This window comes from Podarcis vaucheri (genome assembly GCF_965113315.1).
Source record: "Podarcis vaucheri genome assembly, chromosome: 3".
Lineage (NCBI taxonomy): Eukaryota > Metazoa > Chordata > Lepidosauria > Squamata > Lacertidae > Podarcis > Podarcis vaucheri.
The window spans coordinates 2,053,498-2,079,517 of record NC_138761.1 but is presented as its reverse complement, the minus strand read 5'-3'; the positions used below and the strand labels follow the sequence as shown (position 1 = coordinate 2,079,517).

Sequence of the window (26,020 nt, the reverse complement as noted above, 5' to 3'; positions counted from 1 at the left end):
AGTGGCACTATTACTTCCCTTGATCTAGATGCTATACTCCTATTGATGCAGCCCAGATGAAAGATATCAAAAAGTAACAATACACAACGCACAAAAATCAGCATTCGAAAACTATAAAAAAAACAACCATATGTGGTGGATGTGTCCCAACGTGAAAGACTTCTGGGAAAAGATTTATAGTGAATTGAAATACACATTTATTAAGAAACCAGAAGCCTTTCTACTTGGAATAATAGGTTTGGAATTGCCCAAGAAAGATGTCAGATTGTTTTTGTATGCCACAACTGCTGCTAGAATTTTGCTGGCCAAAAATTGGAAATCACAAGAAGTACCAACAGTGGAGGAATGGCAGATGAAGATGGTGGATTTTTTCGAGCTAGCCGACCTGACCGGATGAGTCCACAACCAGAAGGAGGAGGAGTATGAAGAGGAATGGAAGAAAATTAAGGATTATTTAGTAAAATATGTTAAGATAATTTAAATAGAACTACTTGTGAGTATCAAATTGGCCTAGGATTTAAGGATGTGAAATTGTATAATACTATGGATAGAAGTCAAAATGAAAAGAAAGAAAGATGTTAATTGAACAAGTCAATTTTATATGAAAATAGTGTTGGAAAATTGCTACAATGAGTTACATGGAAACTCAGCTGGGGGATTTGAGGAAGTCATCCAACAATGGTAACAAAACTGGAATTTTTACTGTTAGGATAAATGTTTGTTTGTTTGTTTTTCGATATTGTAATGTTTTTCTTGTTTGTTGTTGTGTTTGTTATAAATTTGGAAAACCAATAAAAAAAAATTGGGGGGGGGAATAAATGTCAAAACCAGCACCTTTGGGGGCGAGGTCAAGCTGTTGCAAGTTTGCAGTAATTTGACCTCACCCCAAAGGCGCTGCTGGTCAGCTTTGAGTTGCATCTTTTGCAAGAGTGGGGCATTTGGGGGCAAGTTGTGCAGACAGACCTCCTTCTGCTTCTTGGTGTCCTCCAAAGCGTTCAAGATATCCCGGTGGTCCTTGCTGGTCTGGTCCATGAGGACCTTCATCTGACGGACGCCGTTGATGGCATTCTCCAGCTCCGAGTCGACCAACTTGCTTCCCGTTTCAGACATCTCTGTGGGGGAAAAACTCGAACACTTCAGAAAACGGCCGGCAGAGGCAGAGAGAAATCGCTTCCCGTTTCGTGGGATCGTCTTGAAGGAATGGGTTTCCCAAACCCAAAACTGACTGTGCGGGCAGTTTGAAACTGCACCAAAATCCCTATTTTTCCTTAGCTAAAATGCTTTAACTTGAGCCAAAACCCAGCTGTATAAACAAGTGCTCAAAGCTCTCTCCCTTATCAGTCCATGAAGGCCAGTAATGACGGATGGCCTTGTCCATTCCAAAGCGGAACAGGGATGACACTCTGGGCCTTATCTTACATCCTGACCACAAAGACAACAAAGACGCACAGACCTAGTCCGGTAACAGCGCCAGAGTGTGTTCTTGGAGTTGGTGACCTCTTACTCCAAGATAAGAGTAAGATCCTTTTATGGTCAGAAGTACAGGAAGGAAAACCCTTTTATGGTTAAGAATACCGGAGCAGGAACATATGTGATGTCAACCTGCGTGTATAGGCTGACGTGGTTGGATTCCTGGGGAAGGAGGGAGAGGGTGCCTGGAGGATATATATACTGCATGAAATTTCTCATTTCTTTGGACTTGCTGTGGACTGACCCCACAAGTGCCTTTCTGCTGTTCCGGAGAGCAGAAATATAGAACTCTTTCTCTGAACCAACCCTCGGTGTCATTTGACTTCCTTCCTCCTAGAATCATAGAATCATAGAATCATAAGTCCTGTCCGGGAGCAACGCAGACCCAATCGCTGAACTCCAATAAGGCTGCAGTCTCACATAAGAACGCCTATCTATTTGGAGGAGGAGTACCAGGAGGAGTGGATGAAATCCAAAGAGTATTTAGTTACCGTATTTTTTGCCCCATAGGGTGCACCGGCCCATAGGACGAGCCTAGTTTTTTTGGGGGGGAGATAAAGGGGGGATTTATTTTTTCCCCAGGCGTGGGGCTGGGGCGGGGGATGCCCAAGCTTCCCCCGACCCCACCCCCCAGAACAGGCTGCTATCCGCAAGCCTAGGGAGCCCGGCGGGAAGTCGCGCCGGTCTCCCCAGGCTTGCGGATATCTGTCCCCTGAGCTTGTGGGGCTGGCGGTGAGGAGAAGCGTGCTTCTCCCCAGTGCCAGCCTCCAAACCAGGTCGGGGAACAGCGGGAAGGCGGCGCTCCGCCTTCCCGCTGTCCCCCAAGCTTGTGGGGCTGCCCAATATCTGCACGAAGCCCGGGGTGCACTGTGCAGCACGCCCCAGGCTTTGGGATGCAGGCTGCTATCCGCAAGCCTTGAGAGCCCAATGGGAACTCCCGCGGAGCTCCCAAGGCTTGCGGATAGCTTCCTGAAGCTTGGAGAGCGAGAGGGGTTGGTGCACACCAACCCCTCTCACTCTCCAGGCTTCAGCGAAAGCCTGCATTCGCCCCATACACATTTCCCCTTCACTTTTGGAGGGGGAAAAGGTGCGTCTTATAGGGCGAAAAATACGGTCAATATGTTAAGTTAAATTAATTGGAAAAGCTTGCGAATAGTAGAGAGGCTTAGGATTTAAACATGTAGTGTGATAAATCAATATGTTGAAATGTCAAATGGGAATGAAAGAAAGATGTTAAGTGATTAAGTGATGACGTTTATGAGAATATTGGTTTTGGAAAACCTTTAAAATGATATACATTGAAACTCAGCCCGGGGGATACGAGGAAGTCACTTAACAATGTCAATAAGATTGGTTCAATTAAGGCGTTGATTTATGTTTGTTTGTTTGTTTGTTTAAAAAAAATTGGAATATCAATTTTAAAAATTGGGGGGGAAAGAATGTTTATCTATTTGTTTACTTGTTGCATTTCTATCCCACCTTTTTCGCGTAAACGGTCCTCCCCCTTCTACAATCCCAACAACAGCCCTGTAAGGCTGAGAGGCCAAGGTCATACCCGGTGAGTGGGGGATTCGAACCCTGGTCTCGCCCAGCTCCTGACCACCACGCCATACTGGCTCTCAGAAGAAGAGCCTTGCTGGATCAGGAAAGCAGTCCGTCCGCTCCAGCATCCTGTTCTCACAGTGGCCACCCCAATGCCCTTTGGCAAGCAGGATTCGAACACAAGACCCATCTCCCCTCCTGCTATTCCGAAGCATTGCTGCCTCTGGCCATTGAGGCAAAGCATAGCTGTTGTCGCTAGTAGCTATCAAGGGCCCTCTCTCCCATGAGTTTGTCTCGTCCTCTTTTAAAGCCCATTTTAAACTTTTCGAAAATTATTGTTAATTTTTCTTGTTTTTGTTTTTACTTCTTTTGTTATTTTTTAGTATCAGGTCAGGTTTAAGGTGGTGGTTTTGACCTTTAAAGCCCTTTGTGGCTTAGGGCCCTCGTATCTATGGGACCGCCTCTCCTGGTCTGCCCCGCAGAGGACCTTAAGGTCCATGAATAATTGTAGTTTAGAGGTCCTGGGCCCTAAGGAAGTCAGACTATCCTCCGCCAGGGCCTTCTCAGTGGTGGCTCCAACCTAGTGGAATGCTCTGTCCCAGGAGACCGGGGCCCTGCAGGATTTAACCTCCTTCTGCAGGGCCTGTAAAACAGAGCTATTCCGCCTGGCCTTTAATTTGGCCTTTAACCCTTCCTTCCCTCCCCCTCCCCTTTTTATGAAGATTCCCCGCTCTGGGACCCCACAGCTAATTCTCCCCTGGTCTCCTCGCTGACCCAAATAGGACTAATTTAGCCACTAGCCCTGGTGATCATCTAATGTTTATTGGATGGATTTCCCCACTAAATTGATTTTTGAATTTATTGTTATTCACATTTTATACTGTATTTTATGCTCTTTTTTTGTTGCATCAATTAAGTGTTATAGATTTGTTGTTAGCCGCCCTGAGCCCAGTTTTCTGAACCTGGAAGGGTGGGATATTATTATTATTATTATTATTATTATTATTATTATTATTATTATTTACAGAATCAATGTAAAGAAATGGACTCCCTTGCAGGGTCTGATGAAACACTTGCAATTAACAAAACAAATGCAGAAAATATTATTATTAGTCTCGTTGTTAATTTTATTGTTTTATCCTTGTTTGTAATTTTTTCCTTTTTTTATAATCAAGCAGCTCACTCATGCAATTTATAAACATACCGTGCATCCCAGAACTTGGGGAAGCGGGGGAAAGCCACTGACTGGTGAGTTATTGTTGCTTTTTCCTGCCCTTTTTTGCATCCTGTCTGGGGCTTTTCAAGTGCCAACAATCATTCCCAAATCATCTAAATACACACAGAAGCAGCAGCCTCCGCCCTGCACCCTTGACCGCAACCCTGGCAGTTTGGCAACCCTAGCAAAACATTGTGACCTCGCCAGGCAGAAATGATTCCCCCCACGAGCCCCTTAGTCACAGTTCTGGGAAATGACTTCATAGTGCAGGTGTCGAAATTATGCCCTTTGGAGCCTAAAATTGGCAAGAAGATTTCTTTTTATCCCTTTTTTTTAAGACTCTGGGCATCTATTATGGATGCCACAGGACAGGTCTGATCAAGCCGCAGTTCCAACACATCCTCTCTGCCCGCCCCGTATCCTTACCCAAAAATGAAAAGCGCAAAGGAGTTGTGTGTTTTTTTAGCAAACCTGATTGACAAATGCAAAACTGCAAAAGCGTTTTCCAGTCCGGGGCTGCTTGGTCTGGTTTGGAATGAGAAGCACTTCCAGCACAGTCATACCTCTTTTTACGTTTGCTTCATGTTACGCTTTTCCAGGTTGCGTCCCGCAGCGACCCAGAAGTACCGAAAAGGGTTACTTCCGGGTTTCGCCGCTCGCGCATGCGCAGATGCACAAAATGACATCATGCGCAGAAGCAGTGAATCGCGAGCTGCGCATGTGCAGACGCACAGACACAGGTTGCTTTCCTTTCATGTTGCGAACGGGCCTCCAGAACGGATCCTGTTTGCAAGCAGAGGTACCACTGTACATTAATTAATAATAATAATAATAATAATAATAATAATAATAATAATAATAATAATAATAATTTATTATTTATACCCCAGCCATCTGGCTGGGTTTCCCCAGCCACTCTGGGCAGCTTCCAACAAAGTATTAAAATACAGTAGTCTGTTAAACAGGGACACAGGTGGCGCTGTGGGTTAAACCACAGAGCCTAGGACTTGCCGACCACAAGGTTGGCGGTTCGAATCCCCGCGACGGGGTGAGCTCCCGTTGCTCAGTCCCTGCTCCTGCCAACCTAGCAGTTCGAAAGCACGTCAAAGTGCAAGTAGATAAATAGGTACCGCTCTGGCGGGAAGGTAAATGGTGTTTCCGTGCGCTGCTCTGGTTTGCCAGAAACGGCTTAGTCATGCTGGCCACATGACCTGGAAACTGTATGCCGGCTCCCTCGGCCAATAAAGCAAGATGAGTGCCGCAATCCCAGAGTCGGCCACAACTGGATCTAATGGTCAGGGGTCCCTTTACTTTCTACCTTAGTCGGTTAAACATTAAAAGCTTCCCTAAAAAGGGCTGCCTTCAGATGTCTTCTAAATGTCAGGTAGTTGTTTATCTACTGCCTGGTTCCCTGTAACTTGGCTTCTCGCAGGGAAGGAACCGCCAGAAGGCCCTCGGTGCTGGACCTCAGTGTCTAGGTAGAATGATGGGGGTGGAGACGCTCCTTCAGGTATACTGGACCGAGGCCGTTTAGGGCTTTCAAGGTCAGTGCTCAGAAACGGACTGGGAGCCAATGTAGGTCTTTCAAGACTGGTGTTATGTGGTCTCAGGGGCCGCTCCCAGTCACCAGTCTAGCTGCCACATTCTGGATTAGTTGTAGTTTCCGGGTCACCTTCCAAGGTAGCCCCACGTAGAGCGCATTGCAGTAGTCCATGCGGGAGATAACCAGAGCATGCACCACTCTGGCGAGACAGTCTGCGGGCAGGTAGGGTCTCAGCCTGGATACCAGATGGAGCTGATAAACAGCTGCCCTGGACACAGGACTGATCTGCGCCTCCATGGACAGCTGTGAGTCCAGAATGACTCCCAGGCTGTGCACCTGGTCCTTCATTTAAGAAGGATGCAGACATATAGAAGTGCCAGCCTCTCCACCGTTGCTTACTTACGTTTCAGCTCTTCAGGAGGAACAAGGCAGTGTTCGCCATCCCAGAAAAAGAGGAGCCCCAGCAGAGGGAGCCATCCAGAAAGTGTCATCTTCTCCGCAGAAACAAAACCAGGTTCCTGAAAAGATAAGGAATGTCATCAGGAAGACAGGAGGGCCACATCAGAGAGCGGGAAGGGTTCACGTACTGAACTGTTCATGTACAGTCACACCTCATGTTACGTTCTTTCAGGTTATGTCCCGCCGCGACCCGGAAGTACCGGAAAGGGTCACTTCCGGGTTTCGTCACTCGCGCAGAAGTGCAAAATTACGTCACGTGCATGCGCAGAAGCGGTGAATCGCAACCCGCTCGTGCGCAGACGTGCCGCTGCGGGTTGCACTCTTTTCATGTTGCGAATGGGCCTCCGGAACGGATCCCGTTCGCAACCAGAGGTACCACTGTATGCTACAACTGCGGTTAGGATATTGCTAGCACAAAGATGCAAAAGTATTGAAACTGAAGAAGAATGGCAAGGAAAGCAGATGGAATATGCTGAAATGGCAAAACTAACGGAAAGACTTTGAGATAAAGACAACAGAGATTTCAAGAAGGACTGGGAACCATTTCTGTTCTACAGTGGTGCCCCGCAAGATGGAAAACTCGCTAGACGAAAGAGTTTTCCGTTTTGGAGGTGCTTCGCAAAACGAATTTCCTATGGGCTTGCTTCGCAAGACGACAATGTCTTGCGAGTTCCTGCTGTTTTTTTTTTCTCCCCCCCCCTTTTTCTAAGCCGCTAAGCCGCTTATCAGCTGATCCAATCAGCAGATAAGCCGCTAAAAGCCGCTAAAAGCCGCTAAAAGCGCTAATCCGTCAATGGGCTTGCTTCGCAAGACGAAAAAACCGCTAGACGAAGAGAATCACAGAACGGATTAATTTCGTCTTGCAAGGCACCACTGTATTTACAGAATCAATGTAAAGAAATAGACTCGCTCACAGGCAGGCCCAGACAGAGGGGGGGGGGGGCTATATGGACCACTTGGCCCGGGCCTCCGATTCCAAAAGGGGGGCTTGCCAAAAGCACTATTGTATATCTATATTTTCCATTTTGTCTTTATATGCAGATACGGTTCAAGCCTTGAAATAAAATTATTTGTCAGCATAACTTTTGGGGAAATTATTTATATACTTACATATGTATAAGACTTCAATTATCCCCAGGGTAAAAAAAGGGGGGGGCACATTATCTACCAGGCCCGGGCCTCTGCCTGGCTCTGCTCACAGGGTTTGACTAAACACTTGCAATTAACAAAGCAAATGCAGAAATAGAAAGAGGGTGTTAAAATGATGAGAAGAATTATTTTTTTAAAAAAAAAATAAAGAATAAAAAATATCCAATAAGGAGGGAGAGATAATATGCCAAAAAATCCAGAAAAGGAAGTTGAGGGAAGTCGGGGGGGCGTGTTGAGGATTTATAATGCATTTTGTTTTTGAAATAATGGTGGTGGTAAAATTCAATTTAAAAAAATTTAAAAAGGGGGGTTCAGATACTCCAAGGGTGAACAGGATGGACACCTCCAAGTGCAAAAAAGTTGAAGCGTCCCTCTCCTGCCAAAAAAGCACAAGGAAGCTATGGAAAGCAGCGGAACTCCTTGCTACTGAAAACCAACCCTGTGCCCTCTCAGTCGCTGAATTACTGAAATTGTGACTGTTGGCTGTTGTTGTTGTTTAAAAAAGTTTATTAGCATTCTGTTTCCATGTATGATCTTGCATTTGGATTTTGCAGTGGCTGCATTTCAGTGTATAAGCCATTTTTAATTGAATACTTGTAAAGTGAGCTTGATGTCAAAAACTGACCAGCTGATTTTGGGGATGAGAACATACGGTGAGCCCGGCTGGATCAGGCCCATGGCCTATCTAACCCAGCCTCCTGTTCTCACAGCCGCCGACCAGTTGCCCCAAAGGGAAACCTGCAAGCGGGATTCGAACTCAGGAGCAACTCTCCCCTCCTGCAGTTTCCAGCAACTGGGATCCAGAAACATTGCTGCCTTTGACTTTGGAGGTGGAGCAGAGCCATCCTGGCTAGGAGCGATTGACAGCCCTCTGCTCCTCAATGAATTTGTCCAATCTTCTTTCAGAGCCATCCAAGTTGGTGGCCGTCACTGCCTCCTGTGGCAGGGAGTTCCACAGTTTCTCTTAAATAATAATAATAATAATAATAATAATTTATTATTTATACCCCGCCCATCTGGCTGGGTTTCCCCAGGCACTCTGGGCAGCTTCCAACACAATATTAAAATAAAGTAATGCATCAAACATTAAAAGCTTCCCTAAAGAGGGCTGCCTTCAGATGTCTTCTAAAAGTCTGGTAGTTGTTGTTCTCTTTGACATCTGGTGGGAGGGCGTTCCACAGGGCGGGTGCCACCACCAAGAAGGCCCTCTGCCTGGTTCCCTGTAACTTGGCATCTCGCAGCAAGGGAACCGCCAGAAGGCCCTCGGCGCTGGACCTGTGTCCGGGCTGGACGATGGGGGTGGAGATGCTCCTTCAGATATACTGGACCAAGGCTGTTTAGAGCTTTAAAGGTCAACACCAACACTTTGAATTGTGCTCAGAAACCTACTAGAAGCCAAAATAAAAAAATTCCTTCCAGTAGCACCTTAAAACCAACTAAGTTAGTTCTTGGTATGAGCTTTCGTGTGCATGCACACTTCTTCAGACACTTCTTCACACTTCTTGGTATCTGAAGAAGTGTGCATGCACACGAAAGCTCATACCAAGAACTAACTTAGTTGGTCTTTAAGGTGCTACTGGAAGGAATTTTTTTATTTTGACTATGGCAGACCAACACGGCTACCTATCTGTAACTACTAGGAGCCAATGTAGGTCTTTCAAGACCGGTGTTATGTGGTCCCGCGACCACTCCCAGTCACCAGTTTAGCTGCCGCATTCTGGATTAGTTGTAGTTTCCAAGTCACCTTCAAAGGTAGCCCCACATAGAGCGCATTACAGTAGTCCAAGCAGGAGATAACCAGAGCATGCACCACTCTGGCAAGACAGTCCGCAGGCAGATAGGGTCTCAGCCAACGAACCAGATGGAGCTGGTAAACTGCTGCCCTGGACACAGAACTGACCTGTGCCTCCATGGACAGCTGTGAGTCCAGAATGACTCCCAGGCTGCACACCTGGCCCTTCAGGGGCACAGTTTCCCATTCAGGACCAGGGAGTCCCCCACACCCACCCGTCCCATCCCCCCAAAACAGTACTTCTGTCTTGTCAGGATTCAACCTCAATCTGTTAGCCGCCATCCATCCTCCAACTGCCTCCAGACACTCACTTTATCTGTCCTGAATGTTCCAACATTCAGCTTCATCGCATGTCCACAAGTACCGGTGTGAGGATGGAGAAAAACTTTCCTCTGCCCCCTTTTTCATCTTTAATTACCGTATTTTTCGTTCTATAAGACGCACATTTCCCCCTCCAAAAATTAAGGGGAAATGTGTGTGCGTCCTATAGAGCGAATGCAGGCTGCGCCGCTAAGCCCAAAGCCAGAACAGGAAGACGGAGCACCCCGCTGTCCTGCAGAAGCTAGCAAGGCTGTTCCCAAGCCAGAACAGCGAGACGGAGGGCTCCATCTCGCTGCTCTAGCTTGGGGACGGCTGCGCGCAAACCTCTGCGGGGCAGCGGGGTGCCTTCACCCCGCTGTCCTGCAGAAGCTAGCAAGACTGTTCCCAAGCCAGAACAGCGAGACGGAGGGCTCCATCTCGCTGCTCTAGCTTGGGGACGGCTGTGCGCAAACCTCTGTAGGGCAGCGGGGCGCTGCGCTCCAAAGGCTTCAGGGATCTTTGAGGCTGGCAGTGGGGGAAAGCAGCGCTTCGCCCCACCGCCAGCCCCACAAGCTCTGGTGAATGTACCTTGAACGCACCTTGTTTTAGAGGGGGAGAACAAGAAAAAAAAATTTCCTGTTCTCCCCCTCCTATGGTCCGGTGTGTCCTATGGGGCGAAAAATACGGTATTACATTTGCATAGCGCCCTTCATCTGCAGATCTCAGGACGGTCCAAAACATTTCAGAAAAACCCACAAAATAAGTATTAAAAGCAAGAACAACAACAAACCAATTTTAGAGATTGCCTTAATTGCAGAGGCTGCCGTCATGCTTTCTGAACAGCTGGCGCTCTGGCCGCGCGCAGTCTGTGCCTTATCTAGTCCAGCCATTGAAAAACAAACAGGAAGCTTGGCCGCAGAGCAGATGACGGCTGAAATGCGCCCCACCTGCGGCCCTTGGAAGCGGCTGGAATTTTGCATCGCTCTCCCCGTCCCTCTGCCGCCCTAGAGACCAGCTGCAAGACCCCCCAAACAGAGCCACAAAATAGGGGTGGACATGCTCTGAGTACAGAGTGTCTGAAGGGAGAAACACACAGAGCTCAGATACAGAGAAGTTTCTTGGCCGGCCTCCCTCGTCTCCAAGGCCTGGAGCTTCTGGAATCCAGGGGGGTTGCGGAAATGGGGGCCGCATTGTGCCAAGGTCCCGCTTTCTGGAAACTCCCTCCCTTGTGCCCGTTGGGAGGAAGAGTTGCGTAACAGATGGCACTGCCATCCAGGGCAAGCGGGGCGGGCAGGCAGCTCTCACGGAGAAATAGAACGAGGGGGGAGATTGGCAAGCTGGCTGCGTGTGCCCTCTGAATCAGCAGGCATAATGGGGGGAGAGAAAGGAACAGGCTGAGCCTCCCTCCCTCGGAGATTTTGTCCCTGTGCCTTCAGCAAGACTGGCAGATGGGTCCCCACCAGGAGAGGAAAGGGGGAGAGGATTGCTGGGAAAGCGTTCGGGAAAAAGCCAACCCAAACCATCGAGGGTTTGAGCAAAAAATTCCCAAATGAGAGCAGGCTGGAGGGGGGCTGGCAAACAGAGAGTAGACAGGGGGAAAACCTTGGCAGACTTTGGTAATCTTTGGCAACATGGTGCCCTGAGCGAAGCTAACATTTGGAGCCCCAAACTTGATCTTCTCAATTGTGGATCTTCTTGATTTTGAACCCCCTTGGCTAGGTCTCGGTACAGTGGTACCTCTGGATGCAAAGGGGATCCATTCTGGAGCCTCATTCGCATCCAGAAGCGAATGCAACCAGCGTCTGCGCATGCGTGGGTCACGATTCACCGCTTCTGCACATGCGTGTGACGTCATTTTGACCGTCTGCGCATGCGCGAGCAACGAAACCCGGAAGTAACGCACTCCGCTACTTCCGGGTCGCCACGGAGCGCAACCCGAAAATACTTATCCCGAAGCTACTTCAACCCGAGGTATGACTGTACAGGGAAACCGCAAACACCACCCAAAATCCAACGCTGCTCTTGCTCCGAACACTAGAACTAGCAGTCATCGAAAGAAGCTGAATGTTGGAAGATTCAGGACAGAAAGTGCCGGATTTGTGTATAAGCAAAACAAGCTATAGCCTTCGGCCCCTCTCTCTTGGAGGGCCCCCCAAAATTTCCAAAATACAACATAAAAAACATACATCTCCAAAATACAACATAAAAAACAAGTAAAATATTGTGTTGTGTAGGCTCCTCTGATGTAAGTCATGGGCCCCACCTGCTAGCCTGCTCCCTAAAATATCACATATAAAAGGCCCCATTACCTTCAGTAGCTTAAAGGTAAAGGGACCCCTGACCATTAGGTCCAATCGTGGCCGACTCTGGGGTTGCGGCGCTCATCTCGCTTTACTGGCCGAGGGAGCTGGCGTACAGCTTCTGGGTCATGTGGCCAGCATGACGAAACCGCTTCTGGCGAACCAGAGCAGCGGATGGAAATGCCATTTACCTTCCCGCCAGAGTGGTACCTATTGATCTACTTGCACTTTGACGTGCTTTCGAACTGCTAGGTTGGCAGGAGCAGGGACCGAGCAACGGGAGCTCACCCCGTCGCGGGGATTCGAACCACTGACCTTCTGATCGGCAAGTCCTATGCTCTGTGGTTTAGCCCACAGCGCCACCCGCGTCCCTCTTCAGTAGCTTAGGGCCTCATCAAACCTCAATCCAGCCCTGGGGAACTCGCAGCAGCAGGAGACCAACTGCCCATCATGGGGCAGGGAGTAAAATGCACATTCGAAAGGAACCATTTTATCCTTGAGTACCAGGGGGCTGCCCCACACAGGAGTGACACCCGGGGCAGCAGGAGGCTGTGTGCTTTGGATCCTTGCAACAAGTAGCCAGTGTATCCCAAGCTGCCCTTGGCCTCCCCAGAGCTCGATGGCGTGGGAAGGGAGCAGAAAAGGCATCGTGTTGCTCAGAGCCACAGGTCAATGGCAAAGCACCTGCTCAGGGATGCAAGAGGTCCCTGTCTCAAGCCCTGGCACCGTCACCTGGGAATGCGCAGCCGGCAAAGAGCATCTCTCTCCCACCCTCCTCTCCTTCCACCTGCTCAGCGGCAGGGCAGCTGCTTGGCATGGAGACGGCCCCGGGTTCAACACACACACGCCCCCAGCATCTCCAGTTAAAGGGATCGGGTAGCAGCAGGGGATGGGAAAAACGTGGCCGGCTCGGCCCAGGAGGCCTGCCAACAATTCTGGGCTGAATGGAGCAGGGTCAATGCGATACCTCTTTTCAGAGACAAACAATCTCTAGACGGGCAAAGACAAGGGGGACCCTGCAAAAATTCGGCACATCCACACCGTATACCGTGTTTAAAGACGTAAGGAGAGACTGCTGGATCAGGGCTGTTGCAGGAATTTATTTATAGGTGGGGGGGTTGCCCCTCCAGCAGATATCCTGCACATGCAGCCCACTACCAAAACCAGCACAGCCACTTTTGTGACTTGTCCCCACAAAGCACTTCATCACAGTTTCTTCCTCTCTATTCAAAGGGCCTCTGCTGCACGATACCAAATGTAAGAATTCACTGATCAATGTATCTCTGTACTGGCTCACTGGGAAAACTTCAGAAATTCATCTAGACAGGTGAGCTCAGCTACTCAGCAGCCCCTCTGCCTGAGGGATAATCCCTGGCCTCCTGATACCTGAATGCCAGACAGGTAGCCATTCCAGAAATAACAAACCCAGATGAAGACAAAAGGGTGTGATGAACTTGGCTGGGAAACAGGGAAATGTAAAGATCTCTTTTGTGACACTAGAGGGGTGTTTGGTGGAGGGCAAGGGGAACCATGGGGCAAGGTCCAGGATGCTCAGATTACTGCCACCAGACCTCCCCTTTCATGATGTAACCGTGATGTATGAGTGATGTAGTTTGGGGGAGGGGTAACATGGGGATTAAAAGGTAAAGGGACCCCTGACCGTTAGGTCCAGTCGTGGCCGACTCTGGGGTTGCGGCGCTTTTACTGGCCGAGGGAGCCGGCGTACAGCTTCCGGGTCATGTGGCCAGCATGACTAAGCTGCTTCTGGCGAACCAGAGCAGCACACAGAAATGCCAGTTACCTTCCCGCCGGAGCAGTACCTATTTATCTACTTGCACTTTGACGTACTTTCAAACTGCTAGGTGGACAGGAGCTGGGACTGAACAACGGGAGCTCACCCCGTTGCGGGGATTCAAACCGCCGACCTTCTGATTGGGAAATCCTAGGCTCTGTGGTTTAACCCACAGCACCACCCGCGGGGATTAGCAGCTAATAAAAGTTGGGTTCTCTTTTGTTTGGGGCTTCCATCTTGTTCCACCTGGTGGCAGGTGGGAGTCCTGTCAATAAAGGCCAAGCCTCCTGGCTGCTGTTTTGCTCTGCTATTCCTGGCAGGGGTCCTTGCTTTTTTGTCCAAGGGAGCCCTCAGATTTCTCCATTAACAGGGCAAAGGCAGCTCATCTAGTCCAGCATTCTGTTCTCACTGGGGCAAACCCTGCAAGCAGGATTCGAACACAAGAGCAACTCTCCCCTGCTGCGGTTTCCAGTGAAATAAATATTTTGATGCTCCCTTTAAAAGCGTCCCAGCCTCGTAGGGAGGACAGGACCCACGAAGAGAGCACTTTTGCGGAGGCTCTGCACCAGTCGGGAAATATAGTACAGTACAGGAAGTGGGTTCATGCTTTCAGAAGACATTCAGAAGTCTCGCTGCTTCTGACTGTGGAGGCAGAGCCGAGCTGTGATGGCTAGTAGCCCTCGACAGCCCTCTTCTAATAAATAATAATAATAATAAATTTTATTTATACACCGCCCTGTCCGGCCAGAGCCGGGGTCAGGGCGGCTAACCCCAATAAAAATTACAGTAATAACATAATACGGGGGGTTGGGGCAATTTAAAGTACAGGTTAAAATGCAAATTAAAATGCAGCCTCATTTTAAAAGTAGCCCATAGATCAAAACCATAAGGGGAGGGAAACATAAGGGTCAGACTGAGTCCAAACCAAAGGCCAGGCGGAACAGCTTTGTCTTGCAAGCCCTGCGGAAAGATGTCAAGTCCTGCAGGGCCCTAGTCTCTTGGGACAGAGCATTCCACCAAGTCGGGGCCAGCACTGAAAAGGCCCTGGCCCTAGTTGAGACCAGTCTAACCACCTTGTGACTTGGGACCTCCATAATGTTGTCATTTGTGGACCTTAAGGTCCTCCGCGGGGCGTACCTCTATGAATGTGTCTCGCCCTCTTTTAAAGCATCATTCGAAATTGGTTGGTCAATTGGTTTAGTCAAAATGTCAGTGGAAGGAAACTGGTCCAGCAAGTGAGATCTCAGCACCTGCTTTGTCTCTGTCTTTATTCTCCGGGACCAACGAGGCATCAAAACGAGCAAAAAAGAGAAAAGCTGAAGGGCAGAGAATGGGGCTGTGATTGCCAGCAAAGTTGGACGGCTGCCCTTCAGCCCAGGCTGCAAAACAAAAGAAGCAGGGAAACAGCTCTGGGACAAAGTAAATTCCTCCCAGAGATAAGGCGCCAGACAGGGAAGAGGAGGAGGAGGGAATTGTTCCTGCACTTGAAACAAAAAATAAAAACAGAGAAAGAGAGAGAGAACCCTCTTGATTCAAGCCCTGAGCCCTTGATTGTGCAAACAGACCATAATGATCTTCCATGCCCTTCAAACACACACAGCTGCCCACACCACCTCTCCAATTCCAGGGCCTGGATGAAAAACACGGAAAGGTGTCAGCTGCGTTTCACAGCGGCCGGCATTTCACGCGAGGAAGCCAGCCACACAAATCTGCCGGGATCACATTCCACAAACTGGCTGCGCATCGCTGGCCCTCTCTCCAACCAGATTGCATCTCAAATGAGAAAAGCCAGTAGTAGCTCAGCCCAGCCTGGAAGCCCTGCCAGGCCACAGTTGCTCAGTGATGGCAGAAATGCTCTCTGCACTGTTCTTCCCATGCTCCTGTGTTGATTTCTAGTGGGCCCTGGCAAATAACAACAACAAAAACAACAACAATAATAATAATAATAATAATAATATATTATTATTATTATTATTATTATTATTATTATTATTATTATTATTTATAACCCGCCCACTCTGGGCGGCTTCCAACAAAATATTAAAATACAGTAATGCATCAAACATTAAAAGCTTCCCTAAATAGGGCTGCCTTCAGATGTCTTCTAAAAGTCTGGTAGTTGTTGTTCTCTTAGTGGGAGAACACTAAGTGGGAGGGCATTCCACAGGGCGGGCGCCACCACCGAGAAGGCCCTCTGCCTGGTTCCCTGTAACTTGGCTTCTCTCAGCGAGGGAACCGCCAGAAGGCCCTCGGCACTGGATCTCAAATAAAGTCTTATTTTCCAAATGATGGACTGACTGTGATTGATTCTCAGTTAAATATCTGGCTAGTTCAGAGGACAACCTTGAGCCAGGTTAAGAACTTCGAGTACTTAAAGAAGAAAAGTCACTTTTCCCAGGGACAATCCTAATTACATTTTCTGAATGGTGACACGGACCAATCATAACGTAGGGATATTCTTCACAACTGTGAGGGTTGGGGCAAGTGAAGATGAGCGACGAAATTTAGGTACAGCCTTTTGCACTGCTCCTGCTTGGACTGCGCGGAAAAGGCATTTTGGTTCCTGAGATTCATTCTGATTGTGCAGATCAAATAAAACTGCTAGAATGCCACAGGACTTTGCATTAGTGTGTGAAAACAGCCCAGATTGAATGATCCCCAGATGGTGGAGACGTCGGGCACCAATCCTGGCTCCCGGGCATCTTCACTTGGTTGCAAGTGGTTGATAGCCAGATATTCCACTTTGGTGGCTATAACCTTGGTTTAAGAAACCTAGCTTATATATTTTAGTTTCTAACATCTAATCCAACCCCCTGCAAGGCTGGAATTTCAGCTAAAGCATCCCTGACAGAGAGCCATCCAACCTTCGCTTAAAAACCTCCACCACCTTCCAAGGGAGTCTGTTCCACTGTCAAATGCCTCTTACATGATGCCAGCTCTGCGATGCGGGCAAGTCCTTCCACCCCAATAACAGGCACAATCTTTGTATTCTTTGATATCAATAAGCCATCCGCTGCGGCGCTCTGAACACAGCAAGCGTTCCCTGTTTGCAGACATAACAGGCTCCTTTGCAGGGGAGAGAGGAGCAAATTTGGCCAGCTTTTATGAATACTCTTCCAGGAATCTTTTGAGATTTGGGTTAAAAAAAAACAAGAAAGTTTCTAGCTCTCATTAACGCAGAAGAATACGTTGCCTGCAAACTTGGGAGAACAGATAAAGGCTGAAAGCCTTTCAAGGCAAGATCCAGTGTCAAAATGAATGGGGCCAGTGGCGTAGCGTGGGGGGTGCAGGGGGGGCCGGCCGCACCATCTGGGGGTTAGGGTTAGGGGGCGCAAATCCACGAGTTAGGGGGCACAAATCCACGGGTTAGGGGGCGCAAATCCACGGGTTAGGGGGCGCAAATTACTTGCCTTGCCCCGGGTGCTGACAACCCACGCTACGCCACTGAATGGGGCACCAAATCACGGGGGTGTGCAAGAGAGATATGATCACTATTGTCATCCCTCTAGAGCCCTCGCGTTTGACACTCTTCCCTGCTGCTCTTTGAGCACCAGAGCACAGCTATCCGGTGCAATCGCATTTCAGAGCAGGAACAAAGCCCGTCGTGAGAGATCAAAAGGATCCTGCCGCGGGTCTTGCACTTAAGGGACATGTTGCCCCAAACACCTAAAAATCTGCAACAATTTTCCAGGCACAAGTGGGGGAGAGAGGGAGAGAAGGAATAGAAGTATCAAACGCTGCCACAAAGAACTACAATAGCAGAAAAATGGAACGACACGGCTGGTGGGTTGCTATTCGGCTGCAAAAGGCCCGTTTAAGAGCTCACCAGAACCTAAGAAAAGCCCTTTCTGGGAGATGATATATAATGAAATGAAAAAAAAATGTTTAAAATAACTTTTGTTTAAAAAAAAACAACAGAAGCTTTTCTATTAGGAATTATGGGTACAGATGTTCCAAAGGAGACCAGAAAAGACTTTTTATGTACGCGACAACAGCCGCACGGATGCTACTAGCCCAGGGATGGGAAGAAGAAAGAGTTCCCTATGCCAAGCTGAGCTGATGGACTGTGCAGAGATGGCAAAGTTGACCGGGAAGCGAAGGAACCAAGAGGATGAAAACTTTTAAAAAGAATGGAGGAAATTTATAATCTGTTTGAGAGACGAAGATGAAAACAGCAGGGTTTTAATCTCACTTGCAAAACACTATAATTTTATGTTTGTAAAATCAAATAAAAATGATTTCATTAAAAAAAGAACCGAAGGAGAACCTGCTGGATCAGGTCACCCTTTTTTCAAACCATCCAAGCTGCATGTGGCAGGGAGTTCCATAGTTTCTGCACTGAGTGAATCTGTCCTGAATCTTCTAACCTTCAGCTTCATTAAAGGTAAAGGTAAAGGGACCCCTGACCATTAGGTCCAGTTGTGGCCGACTCTGGGGTTGCGGCGCTCATCTCACTTTATTGGCCGAGGGAGCCGGCGTAAAGCTTCTGGGTCGTGTGACCAGCATGACTAAGCCGCTTCTGGCGAACCAGAGCAGCGCATGGAAACGCTGTTTACCTTCCTGCCAGAGCGGTCCCTATTTATCTACTTGCACTTTGAGGTGCTTTCAAACTGCTAGGTTGGCAGGAGCAGGGACCGAGCAATGGAAGCTCACCCCGTCGTGGGGATTTGAACCGCCGACCTTCTGATCGGCAAGTCCTAGGCTCTGTGGTTGAACCCACAGCGCCACCCGTGTCCACAACTTCTAGAGTTATGAGAGAGTTATGAGTCATCCTCTATCCACTACCTCCAGGCCAGGCATAATTTTTTATCCTCTTCCTCATAGCTGAAAGCTGTTCGACAGTGATACAGACTCCCTCGGAAGGCGACGCACTCTCCATCGCAGAATCATAGAGTTGGAGGGGACCTCAAAGGTCATCTAGACCAACCCCCTGCAAGGCAGGAATCTCAACTGTAGCATCCATGAGGTTGGAGGCTTTCAAGCAAAGCTTGGGTGGCCATCTGTAAAGGATGCTTTAGTTGCAATTCCCGCATTGTGGGGGGTTCAGCTGGATGACCTTTGGGGTTCCCTCCCTCCTCCAGAGTTGTTTCTGCTTGTCTTTTCTCTGAACTAAAAAGCCCCAAAGGCTGCAACCTTTCTTCATGGAGTCATTCCATCCCTTCAATTTTGCGTGCAGTTTCCTAAACTTCTCCCACCTCTACAATATCCTTTTTGAGCTGGATGAAGGCTGCAACTCGGGCGAGGAAAGAGGGCGCTGGAAGGGATTGTGGTACCCTCCCTCTTGCAATTTGGGGTGGTGCAGGGCCTGCCCCCCTCAAACTCCACCCCACCCTCCCCTTCCTCGGTTTCCCCCATGGCGGCATCTAGACTGGCCAAGACCTGCACACTTCCTCCCTCTGCCAAAGCCCCAGATAGGAATTCAGAGGCATGTTTTGAACGGTCATGAGGTCTAGAAACCTTACCAGGCGAAAGCCTGCCGCTGATGCGTCAACAACTCTCTGCCCGAGTGCCATTCCGGGGTCAGCAAAGCATTGTTTCCCAAAGGCAGCCACGGAGCTGGGACACCGTGCCCAGCCTACGAGAGGAACACGGTGTACCTGGTCTGCTTAATCTGACCCAACTCAGCTGCGGTGACAAAGCCTTGCCCATCCTCAAGGCCAGGGACGGATTCTGCATGGCAACGAGGGCGGGGCTCGGGGCACAGGATCTGCACCGATGCCACACACACACACACACACACACACACACACACACACACGCTGCAGCCTCCCACATCTCCAGAGAGGGGAGCTGAAGGCTCCCTTGTCTGAATTCCCAGAGGGATGCTGCCAGTCAGAGCAGGCCATATAGGGAGAGGTGGGGCAACGGTTTGACTCGGGATAAGGAAGCTCCCAACTCCGTTCAGTATAAGGAAGTGAAACACTCTTAATTGAAGGGGGGGGAGCACAAGGCCTGGGTTCTCACCACTATACTGCACTTCCCTCCAGCGTACCCCCTGGAGACTGCGTTCAGGAGCCAGGTTCCCAACCACTAGGCGACACAGCCTGCCCTCTTTCCCATCAATGTGCCACTCTACGGCAGCCCGCACGCTCCGTCTCGGGGGCGCGCACCCAGCCCATCCTCTCCCCCACGCCGAGCACGCGCGTACAAACCAACCCACACGCGTGCGCGTACACAGACACACACATCCCTCCAGCAACGCAAGACGTCCCAGCCCGAGTTCTCCCGCAAAGACCCGCTCCTTTCCCACCATCCCCAAAAAGGCCGTTTTCTAACCGCGTCCTTGAGGGAAAGCGTTCACACGTGACGCGTGTGCCCGCGCAGGTCAGACTAGGGCTTTCCCCCGCATCCACCTACACAGCAGGTGTGCGGTGGTCGTTTCTTGAGTCGACCACCCCTCCCCGCCCCACTTGACCTACTCCGAAGCAGGTGCGCCCTGCAGAGCTCGCCTCTCCGGCTCCGCGCACGTGTGGATGCGCTGCTCCGGAAAGGAAAGGGGGGGTTCTGCCTTTGCAAATATTAACCATCCTCGCCTCCCCTCGCGCGCGCGCTTCCCAGCCCTTTGCAAACCCTGCCCGGCCTGCGCAGATATCCGCAGCCGCTGTTTGGAGGCGAAGGGCGCAAAATCCAGCCGACTTTGCGCGCCGCCTCCACTTTTCCTGCAAAAGCGCTGCAGCTGCATCACCTCTCGAGTCGCTCTCGGCTTGTCCTCCTCGCCCGGTCGATCCGTGGCGCAGTGGCCGCTCTGCGCTTTTATAGGCGGGTCCCTCCCCCCCTTCTCTCCCCCCCCCCTCAGCTGCTCTGAGCTCATCGCAAGACAGACATCAACCTCCACCCCCCTCCTGCCAGCCAGGGATGGAGCCTGGGAAAGAAGCAAGCCAGAGCGCATCTCCCGGACCTGCCACCAGGAGTAGCTCTCGCTCCATCGCCGACGGGGCGCCCCCCAAACCGGTTCTGGTTCCCCCAGACTCCCGCTGTTTGTTCAAGCATCTGGGGTCCATTCGTAAAAGGGGAGCCAGAGCGACCCCCCCAGGCCTTCTCACCGTCCCCCATCACCGCAAAGCCCCTTTCTTCAGAGAGTTCTTCATGCACATGAATTACAGTGGTACCTCGGGTTAAGTGCTTAATTCGTTCCGGAGGTCCGTACTTAACCTGAAACTGTTCTTAACCTGAAGCACCACTTTAGCTAATGGGGCCTCCTGCTGCTGCTGCCGCACCGCGGGAGCACGATTTCTGTTCTCATCCTGAAGCAAAGTTCTTAACCCAAGGTACTATTTCTGGGTTAGCGGAGTCTGTAACCCGAAGCGTATGTAACCTTAAGCATATGTAACCCGAGGTACCACTGCATTTGTTGTTGTCGTTGAGTCGTGTCCGCCTCTTCGTGGCCCCCTGGACCAGAGCATGCCAGGCCCTCCTGTCTTCCACTGCCTCCAGCAGTTTGGTCAAACTCATGCTGGTACCTTCGAGAACACTGTCCGACCATCTCATCCTCTGTCGTCCCCTTCTCCTTGTGCCCTCCATCTTTCCCAACATCAGGGTCTTTTCCAGGGAGTCTTCTCTTCTCATGAGGTGGCCAAAGTCTTGGAGCCTCAGCTTCAGGATCTGTCCTTCCAGTGAGCACTCAGGGCTGATTTCCTTCAGAATGGAGAGGTTGGATCTTCTTGCAGTCCATGGGACTCTCAAGAGTCTCCTCCAGCACCAGAATTCAAAAGCATCAATTCTTTGGCGATCAGCCTTCTTTATGGTCCAGCTCTCACTTCCATACATCACTACTGGGAAAACCATAGATTTTACTATACGGACCTTTGTTGGCACGGTGATGTCTCTGCTTTTTCAGATGCTGTCTAGGTTTGTCATTGCTTTTCTCCCAAGAAGCAGGCGTCTTTTAATTTTGTGGCTGCTGTCACCATCTGCAGTGATCATGGAGCCCAGGAAAGTAAAATCTCTCACTGCCTCCATTTCTTCCCCTTCTATTTGCCAGGAGGTGATGGGCCCAGTGGCCCTGATCTTCTTTTTTTTGATGTTGAGCTTCAGACCATATTTTGCGCTCTCCTCTTTCACCCTTTTAAAAAAGTTTTTTAATCCCTCCTCACTTTCTGCCATCAAGGTTGTGTCATCTGCATATCTGAGGTTGTTGATATTTCTTCATTCCGGCTTGGGATTCATCCAGCCCAGCATTTCGCATGATGAGTTCTGCATATAAGTTAAATAACCAGGGAGACAATATACAGCCTTGCCGTACTCCTTTCCCAATTTTGAACCAATCAGTTGTTCCATATCCAGTTCTAACTGTAGCTTCTTGTCCCACATAGAGATTTCTCAGGAGACAGATGAGGTGATAGAATAATGGAATTATGCTGTTGGAAGGGACCCCCAAAGGTCATCCAGCCCAACCCGCTGAGATGCAGGAATCTCAACTAAAGCATCCATGACAGATGGCCATCCAGCCTCTGCTTAAAAATCTCAAAGGAAGGAGAGTTCACAGCTTCCCAAGGGAGACTGTGACCACTGCCCAACAGTTCTGACTGTCAGAAAGTTTTTCCCGATGTTTAGTCTTGTCACTTGAAGCCATGGGTTCGAGTCCTGCCCTCCAGAGCAGGAGAAAACAAGCTTGTTCCCTCTTCCATGTGGCAGCCCTTTAGATATTTGAAGGTGGCTCTCGTATCTCCTCTCAGTCTCCTCTTTTCCAGGCTGAACATACCCAGCTCCTTCAACCGTTCCTCATCAGGCTTGACTTCTAGACCCTTGATCATAATAATGATATTATTATTATTATTAATTTTTATTTATACCCCACCCTCCCTGGGCTCAGGGCGGCTAACACCAGTAAAAGTTACAGTAAAAACATAATGGGGAGAAAAAGATCTGTCCCAACTCTACGATTCTATGATTACATTTATATACCATGTTTTTCTTCCAAGGAGCTCAGAGAGGTCTCCTCATTTCACCCTCACAACAACCCTGTGAGGTGGGTTAGGTCAAGAGACGAGGACTTGAACAAAATCACCCAGTGAGCTTCATGGCTGAGCGAGGTTTCGAACCCGGGTAAACTGCTCCCAAGTTGTTAAGGGCTTTATATACCATTAGTAACACTAATCATAGTGATAATAATAATACCATCTCCACAAGAACCTGTGATAACCCAAAGAATCGGGTTGTGGGTGAGAGTCTGGGTCGGTTCAAAGGGACAGCAGCAGTTGTGGCTACAGCAGCCGGGCAGCTGTGAGGGTGCTGACGTCCGCACGTCCAGTGGTGGAAGTGAAACTGGGGCAGGGGGCTAAAAATAAAAGAAATCCCTGCTCAGCTGTGGCAACTGATCTCTTGCCAAATCACAAGATCTGTCTGGCTTTGGGGTTTGTCAGATCTGAGAGAGGGGAGTTTTGTAGAAGGGGACACACATACACACCTTAGAAACCTCCCTGGATAGCATCATAAGATTCTAGAGTGGGGATAGACCCCAACGTGGGAATATTCAGGGTGGCAGGAGAGGATATATGGTTTATTAATATGTTTCCTAACTTGCATTAGCAAGTTCCTTTACTTAGCAGAGTTTACATTCCTGTGATGGCCTGGGATTCGGACTCGGAGGTTGAACCCGAGGAATCCCAGCCCGCAGAGGAGTCCCCGACTCCAGAACCAACTGAGCCGGGGCTGGGGCATGAGCCTGAAGGGTCCTCACCTGTGCTGGGTCCTCAGGTGCAGGCACCAGCTGAGTCTGCTCTGACTCCTGAGGTGATGGAGGACCCATTGCCTGCAGGTGCTCCACTCTCAGCCCCGTCAGAGGAAGGTGGGGTTGCCTCTGGGTCCAGGAACCCTCCAGCCTCTCCTGAGCTGCAGAGGCTCAGGGCAGAGAGACGGAGGGAACGAAGTTCCCGCAGGAGGAGGGCTCGCCTCCAAGCCAGGAGAGGTGAGTCACCTGTGGACCGGGGCCACCCTAGGCCTCAGAGGAGATAAAGGCCAGCCCGCCCAGTCCCAGGTTGCGGGAGCAACATCGTTGGTTACCTGTTCCGGCCGGCACCCTGTCCTGCTTTCCTGCCTGAGCTCCCGGCCCGCCCTGGCTCCCTGCTTGCAAGCCTGTTCCTGACATCACCCGACTCCCTGCCCTGCACCCAGCTTCAGCTACTACAGACTGCCTCCATGTTGCACCTTTGACCACGGACCAGACTTGGACCTCGCCTCTCGGGTAACCCACGGGACCAGCACAATTCCCCTTTTTACATGCACAGCAGATAGCTGGTTGCAGGCTCGTGTGAGTCTCTCGCTGTTATACAATTCAGTCTGTCTCAGATTGAATTGTATAGTTCCTGGTAAGTTCCCTTGAATCCCTCTTAAAAGAAGAAAGACATGATAATCTTATTCAAAGTCAATAAACGAAGTTTACTCACATCAGTTCACAGTTGGATTCCTGAAGGCAGAGTTAGTTACAAGTATGTACATGTGAATCTACCCCATATGGGGGAATAATCCCAGTCCTAGATAAAAGCTGGTCAAACGAAGAAGGAAGTGAAAAAGAGAGAGAGTGCTGTGTGACTCGTCCTTTTGTTACCTGGACAGGTTAGGTCACACCCACTTCTAGTCACATGCAAGGAAGGATGCTCCAGCCCAGGAGGAACAGGAAGTTTCAACTGACTGGACCAAACATCCCCTTGCATGTCCACTCTAGGAAAACAAGGAATGTTATATTTGACTGCTCCCAGTGGATTATATCCCACACCCAAAGGATTATCTCATACAACCCCTTGCAATGCGTCACTCTTAGGTGCACGGTGGGGCACCACCAAAGACTGCCCTCTGGAGCCAGGGGCAGCTATTATTGTTGTGGGCATCCGTCTCTCTCGGCAGGCAGTGGAGGAGTGTGCCTTCATGGGTAAAATCAAACAGTTGGAGCGTTTCTGCACCTGCTGTGGCTGTAGAGGCCGATACAGGAGAGACATGTTTCATTGCAGCCAGAGCAGATGAAGGCGTCGAGTTCACGACTGCAGACGCAACAGGGCGTTTCTTCTCTCACCACCCCTTCTCTCGTGTGTGTGAGTGTGTGTGTGTGTGTGTGTGTGTGTGTGTGTATCTCAGGAAGCAAATCCAAAAGACTGTAGCTATAGGTGGGTCATTCGCACTACAGTGCACAAATAACTACAAAAACCAACCCGGTGCATGAAATTCAGTGAGTGAGACTCACTCCTATGGTGGCAAGATGAACATGCTGGTGTGATCAGAGAGCAGGGCTTTTGGCCTAGCTGGGGCCATTCACAGAATCGGAGATTTGTAGGGCTGGAGGGGACCCCAACGGTTCAATCCCCTGCAATTGCAGCTGACAAGGTGGCCGAGATTCTGAGCTGCTTGCTCGGTGCAGAGTAATCACCTGAAGGGGGGGGGACCACAGAGGCTGGGGTTGTGGGGGGAGGAAGAAAAGAATGAGCAAGGTTGGGGGGGGGGCTTGAAAGTGAGTCTCCATTTCCTGATGGGGCTCCCTTCTGTCAGCAGAGGGCAGCAGCCCCAAGCGCTCAAGCCCTCTGTGGGAACGAGGGTCTCTTGTTAGCCTGTTGCAAGAAAGATCACCAGGAGAGCACTGCAGCGACCCGGGTCAGCCAAAGGGGGTCCAAAAAGTCTGTCTTCCTGTTCTCCCAGAGGGCAAACGGTTGCCCATTAATAGAAATAGAAATACATACTTTATTGTCACTGTACCACTTGTTTAAAGGTAAAGAGACCCCTGACCATTAGGTCCAGTCGTGACCGACTCTGGGGTTGCGGCGCTCATCTCGCTTTACTGGCCGAGGGAGCCGGCGTACAGCTTCCGGGTCATGTGGCCAGCAGGACTAAGCCGCTTCTGGCGAACCAGAGCAGTGCACGGAAACGCCGTTGACCTTCCCGCCAGAGTGGTATCTATTTATCTACTTGCACTTTTTGTGCTTTCAAACTGCTAGGTTGGCAGGAGCAGGGACCGAGCAACGGGAGCTCACCCCGTTGCGGGGATTCGAACCGCCGTCCTTCCGATTGGCAAGTCCTAGGCTCTGTGGTTTAACCCAGAGTGCCACCCGCGTCCCTCGTACCACTTGTTTACAGTGAGATTAAACAAGCCCCCCTCCCCCCATCTCTCAGTCCTTGTTACACTCTGTGTGCTACAACAACCAACTCCAAACTTCAGCTGCAACGTTGCTGTCTTCCATTCAGCAGCCTCACGGCCCACGGGTAGAAACTGTTCTTTAACCTGTTGGTGCGACTTATCATGCTTCTGTATCTACTGTCCGAGGGCAGGAGATTTAAAAGGTGCTGGCCAGAGTGTGAGTCATCCCTGAGAATGTTCCTCGCTCTTCTGAGGCAATGGTCTCCTGCGATGACAACTAGTGGACTATGGGGACAGCCCATAATATCATGTGCTGTCTTCACCACCCTCTATAGGGACTTTCTGTCCGTGGCTGTCAAACCAGCGTACCACACCGTAATACAGTATGAGAGAACA

The 26,020-nt window shown here is 49.9% G+C and overlaps 1 protein-coding gene across 3 annotated transcripts in view; it reads right to left on the bottom strand.

Annotated features, from left to right (window-relative positions):
* The window catches only part of CLU (clusterin), a 34,517-nt gene extending 14,123 nt beyond the window's left edge, over nucleotides 1-20,394 (bottom strand). For all 3 annotated transcript variants that reach the window (XM_082217687.1, XM_082217686.1, XM_082217685.1), the window contains exons 1-3: nucleotides 20,249-20,394; nucleotides 6,175-6,289; nucleotides 964-1,112 (exon numbers count right to left, since the gene is read on the bottom strand). In XM_082217687.1, the coding sequence (XP_082073813.1) occupies nucleotides 964-1,112; nucleotides 6,175-6,289; nucleotides 20,249-20,374 (390 nt within the window). In that variant the 5' untranslated portion in view covers nucleotides 20,375-20,394. The remainder of the gene's footprint in view (nucleotides 1-963; nucleotides 1,113-6,174; nucleotides 6,290-20,248) is intronic.
* Between the last annotated feature and the right edge of the window lie 5,626 nt (nucleotides 20,395-26,020).